We start from the raw sequence: 5,010 nt of genomic DNA, 5'->3' as shown, positions 1-5,010 counted from the left end.
GAGTGTAATATATTATGTATAAGTATATCGCGCATTTTAGTACGACACCTCTCTCTCTCTCTCTCTCTCTCTCTCTCTCTCTCTCTCTCTCTCTCTCTCTCTCTCTCTCTCTCTCTCTCTCTCTCCCTCTCTCCCTCTCTCCCTCTCTCTCTCTCTCTCTCTCTCTCTGGATCTAGAATGGAGTAGACGTGTCGAACATTGCTCCGTTTTTATAGTGTATTTTGACAAGAAAAGAGAGCAGTAGAAAAGTATAAAATTAGTGTGGTGATAGTTCTATAGACCGGTGACAACAGGAATCGTTATCTAGCCGGGAAAGGCAGATCTGTGAATAGCTGAATTATATTTCTATAATCATGTGTATCAACGACGTTGTGACAAGCAAGCACTGACGTGGATGGAATCTGCTGACGTGTAGCGAATCGACAGCGGCGGAACACAAATGTCGACGATAGAAGAGGACACCGAATATCGATGTTCGGCATGCAAGAAGGCTATTAAAACTGAAGTAGTACAATGCAAATCATGCGTAAACTGTTTTACCATCCAGGCTGTGTTAGTAAACACAAAATTTATGATAGAAATAATGAACTAGTACCGTGCCAGGACCTTTTTGCAAAATTTGGGATAGAGAATGAAATTGGAGAAGTAAAGAAGACGGCAAGTAGCAACAGAGATAGGCTCGGATCGGCAGGAGCATCTGGAAGAACAAGCACAAGCACGAGTGGATCGGCAAATATGGACCTAAAAATTGATTGGCTCATAAGAACAATAAAAGAAATAAAAGACGAGACTATATGTAAGAAGGAAATTAAAGTAATGATAAAGGAAATTATCCAGCATGAGTTAAATAATATCAAAGAAGAGCTAGAAGAAGTAAAAAGGATGCTGTCCACTGGACCTAGTAATTCATCAAGAGGAGCACAGAAGAGTTATAGTGAGATAGTTGAGAGAGAAAAATGGCGTGGTTAAGAGTAGAGGTGGCACGGAGAGCTCCGGAGTGGAAAGTGTTGTGCGGGTGAAATGTGAGAAAGAGGAGAGAAAGAAATGGAAAAGCGGAAAAAGAAGATCGGGAAATGATCGGATAATTGAAGGGAAGTGAAGGGAAGATGGAGGTGAGAAGATATGATGATGGAGATGTCGGGGAAGGCATCGGAGTAGCGAGAGAAAAAAGCAGGGAAGATGGAGGCAGGAACGAGAAGAAGAGGTCAGAGAGAGGGCGCTGGAGAGATGCAACGTAGAGGAGAGTATCGAAGGAGAGGAGAAGGGGAAGGACGGAGGGCAGATGGCGGTACGCGCGGAGATGCGGTAACGAGAGCGCGAAGAGAGAAGAAGAGCGTCATCTGGTGGAAGGAAGAGAGTGGCAATACGGGAACAGAGTTAAGTTGGCAAGAGTGCTAGGGCAGGATGGTAGCGGGTTTGGGAACGCGAAGTTCCGCGCACGTGGTCCATCGATGGCACATGCCGATAGTGTGATTTAGACGCATGAGAAGAAAGAACTTTACAAAGTAAGAAAATAAAGAGAAAGTGTGAAGGGAGAGAAAGTGCAGGGTTCAGAGGAGAGGAATAGTGGTGAGAAGAGAGAAGCGAGGAAGGAAGTGAGGATGGAAGAGCTGGGAAGAGAGTTAAGGAAATTGAGGTGGGAAATGACAAGGGGACTGAGGGAAGTCAGAGAGAGGCTAAGAGGCCTGGAAGAGAGGTTAGAGGCGCTAGAAGGAGAAGGTCTGAGACGGGAAGAAGAGGTAGCAGGTGAGAGGGAGGAGCTGAGGAATATGCGGGAAGCGAGAGAAAGAGGCAATGGAAATGAGGAAGCGCAAAAGGGCAGTGACGAAGAAAGAGAGATGGAGAAAAAGAGGATCGGACAGGACGAGAGGGACAGAAGAGAGGGAAAGAGAAAAGAAAAGGAACAGTCAGAGGAAGAGATGAGGGAGGAGAAGAGGGGGGAAGGCGAGAACGAGAGGAGAAGAGAAGAGAGAGGAGAGGAAGGGAAAGGGCGGAAGGACAAAGACGAGGAGAGCTGGTGGCAGGAGACGAGAAGAAAAGAAGAGGAGGAGAGGCGAGGGGACGAGGAGAGAAGCGAGAAGGAAGGAAGCAGCCAAGATGGGAGGAGAGTGAAGGAGGGACAGGCAGGAGGAACTGGCAGGGAGGAGAGGAAGAGCGCAAGGAGAGCGGAGGAGAAGGATGGGGGGGGAATGGGAATTGTGATGGTGAAGGGGGGAGGGGGGTAGAGGCATGGAAAAGGGTGGAAAGGGAAATGGAGAGGAGGATGAGAGAGAGAGCAGAGAGAGAGGGGTGGGAAAGGGTGAGGGGCGTGGAAAGGGAGAAAAGAGTAAGGGAGGTGAGAAGAAGAAACATAATATGGAGGGGAGTGGAGGGGGAAGGGGCGATAGAAAGAAGGGCGATAATAGATGGGATTATAAAGAGGGAAACGGGAAGGGAGGTGGAGGTAGGGATAGTGTCGGAAAGAGTGGGGGAAAGGGGGACGATAGTGGTGATTACGGAGGTGGTGAGGGAAGAGGATAGAGACTGGTTGCTAGAGAGGAGGGCGGAGATTAAGAGTCGCTGGGATGTGAGGTTGGATGAGGATTTGTCAATGAAGGAGAGGAAAACCAGGTGGAGGATGTTAGAAAGGGCAAAGGAGGAGAGGAATAAGGGAAAAAAAGTGTACATAGGGAATAGAAGTATGTAGGTGGACGGGATAGAATGGGTATGGAATAAAAGGAAAGAAAAGTGGGAAATAGGGGAGGGAGAAGGAAAGGAGGAAAGGAATTAAAGGGGAGAGGAGATGGAGGAGATAATTTATGTTTTATGCTTTTATGTTCCTAGGAAGAGACGGAGGAGATAAGGAGAGAGACAAGGAAGGGGAGAAGACGTGGAGAGAAAGAAATAGGAGAAGCAGGAGGGAAGGAGAGAGGGAGAGAAAGCCTGAAGAGAATGGAGAAGGTAAAGCGGAGAGAGCAGAGGAAGTCAGGAGAAAAAGAGGAGGAGGAGAGGTCTCAGGAGGAAAAGGGAAGGAGAGGATCGAGGAGAGGTTGAAGAGGATAATAGAGAAGAAATGAAAAGAGAGAGGGGATGAGTGGAGGAAGAGGGGTGGGAGGGGGTGGGGGTGGGGGCGTGCGAGGGGGGTGGGAGGTAACAGAGTGTAAGGGTCGCATATGGCCAGGTCGGTTTCGGGAGTAGAGGGTTCAAGTTTGTGAACGGTTCGGGAACGCTCCGTGAAAAAAAAGCGCCTTGTAACCCCATTTGGGACACAATAAATTCTATTCTATTCTAGTGAGATAGTTAAAGAAAAGAAGAAAGAAAATGTTATAATTGTTAAACCTAAGGTTCAGTAAGAAAATGTTGATACGGCTATGTTAATAAAAAAGAAAGTAGATATAAAAAATATGGAAATGGGAGTAACGAAAATAAGGAAAGGAAACAATGGTACAGTCATTTTGGGATGTGAGAATGGAGAAGAAATGGCAAAATTGAAAACTACAGTGCAAAGCAAGCTGAGTAATGAATTTAAAATTACTGAGTTACTACAGATAAAGCCGAAAGTAAAAATTGTTTATATTGACGAAGAAGAATGGAACTTGAGTGATAAAGAATTAATTGATTCAATTAAAAAGCAAAATAAACTTGGAACACAAGAAGAAAATAATATGAGAATAGTGAAAAGATTAAAAACTCAACCTAACAGAAGAGGTAAAACAGAAGGCGCCATAATAATTGAACTAGATGAAAAAACACATGAATTAATATTGAGCCAAGGAAAAGTAAATATAGGATGGAAAAGATGTCCTGTATTTAATCATATTAGTGTTAAGAGATGCTTTAAATGCTGGGGCTATCACCATTTTGCGAAATACTGTACGCGAAATGAAGCATGCCATAAATGTGCAGGTAATCACAAATCAAATGAGTGTACAACAAATGAGAAGAAATGTGTAAATTGTATGTATAAAAACCAAACGTATAACTTGAAGATAAAAGATGACCATGATGCATTGAGTCCGGAATGTCCGACGTTCAAAAGAGTTCTACAAGAGGAAAAGAGAAGGGCCGGCTGGGAGGATGCAAAATAGCAACCACAGAAGGAAGAGGAACATATACTGTATACAAATGCGCAAAGTTTAATGGCACATAAGGACGAGATACACCATCAGATTATGAAGAAATTAAATCCGGCAGTTATTGCATTGTCGGAGTCAAGACTAATTGCGGAAATTGAAGACAGTGAAATAAGTGTACCGGGATACAGTGTGGTTAGATGCGACGCGGAAAATAGAAATACAGGGGGAGTTGCTCTGTATGTAAGAGATGATATCAAGTATGATATAGTAGTATTGAAAAAATTAGAAAGAATTGTGTGGTGCGTTGCAATAGAAGTGAAAGAGAAATTATTTAAAGGAGTGTTAATGGTAATATATCATTCACCGAGTGCGTCACATGGAGAGTTTATAGGATTCTTAGAGGAGATAGTAGAAGAATTAACGATAAAAGAAGAGTGTATAATATTAGGAGACTTTAATATAGATTGTATGACAGACTCTTATTATACAAATAAACTACTAACGACTATGCAAAGTCTAGGTATGAAGCAATATGTGGATAAACCAACGAGAGTTACCGAAAATAGTAAAACAATTATAGATCTAGTTTTTGTGAATAAAGATATAAATGTAGAAGTCAAGTACGAACCTAAGATAACGGATCATGCGTGGATAAAAGTCGTGATAAATACGAACAAGACTGTAAATAAATATAAAGAATTCAGTGGCAGGGATTATAGTAGATATAATGCGGATGAGCTTATTAAGCAAGTGGAGAGTAATTTAGAAAAAGGATATGATTTAGATATTAATGTAAGGGCAAAGAATTTAATTAATAGTATTGTAGATGCGCTAAACATCTTAGCACCTAAGAAAATTTTTAGAATACCGAAAATATGGGAAGGGAAAAAATGGTATTCAAAGGAAATAGAAGAGTTAGCGACTAGAAGAGATGAGGCTTATAGAAAAGCATTAT

General features: G+C 42.7%; 1 protein-coding gene across 1 annotated transcript; it reads left to right on the top strand.

The window, feature by feature from the left end:
* The first annotated feature begins 1,601 nt into the window (after positions 1–1,601).
* On the top strand, positions 1,602–3,056 carry LOC118645213 (vicilin-like seed storage protein At2g18540). Its single transcript, XM_036285857.1, has 3 exons — positions 1,602–2,204; positions 2,420–2,678; positions 2,824–3,056. Exons 1-3 carry the CDS (start codon positions 1,602–1,604, stop codon positions 3,054–3,056), a joined length of 1,095 nt encoding a protein of 364 aa, XP_036141750.1.
* Positions 3,057–5,010: the final 1,954 nt, after the last annotated feature.

This window comes from Monomorium pharaonis, chromosome 4 (genome assembly GCF_013373865.1).
Source record: "Monomorium pharaonis isolate MP-MQ-018 chromosome 4, ASM1337386v2, whole genome shotgun sequence".
NCBI lineage: Eukaryota > Metazoa > Arthropoda > Insecta > Hymenoptera > Formicidae > Monomorium > Monomorium pharaonis.
This window is presented reverse-complemented; position numbering and strand designations above follow the sequence as displayed.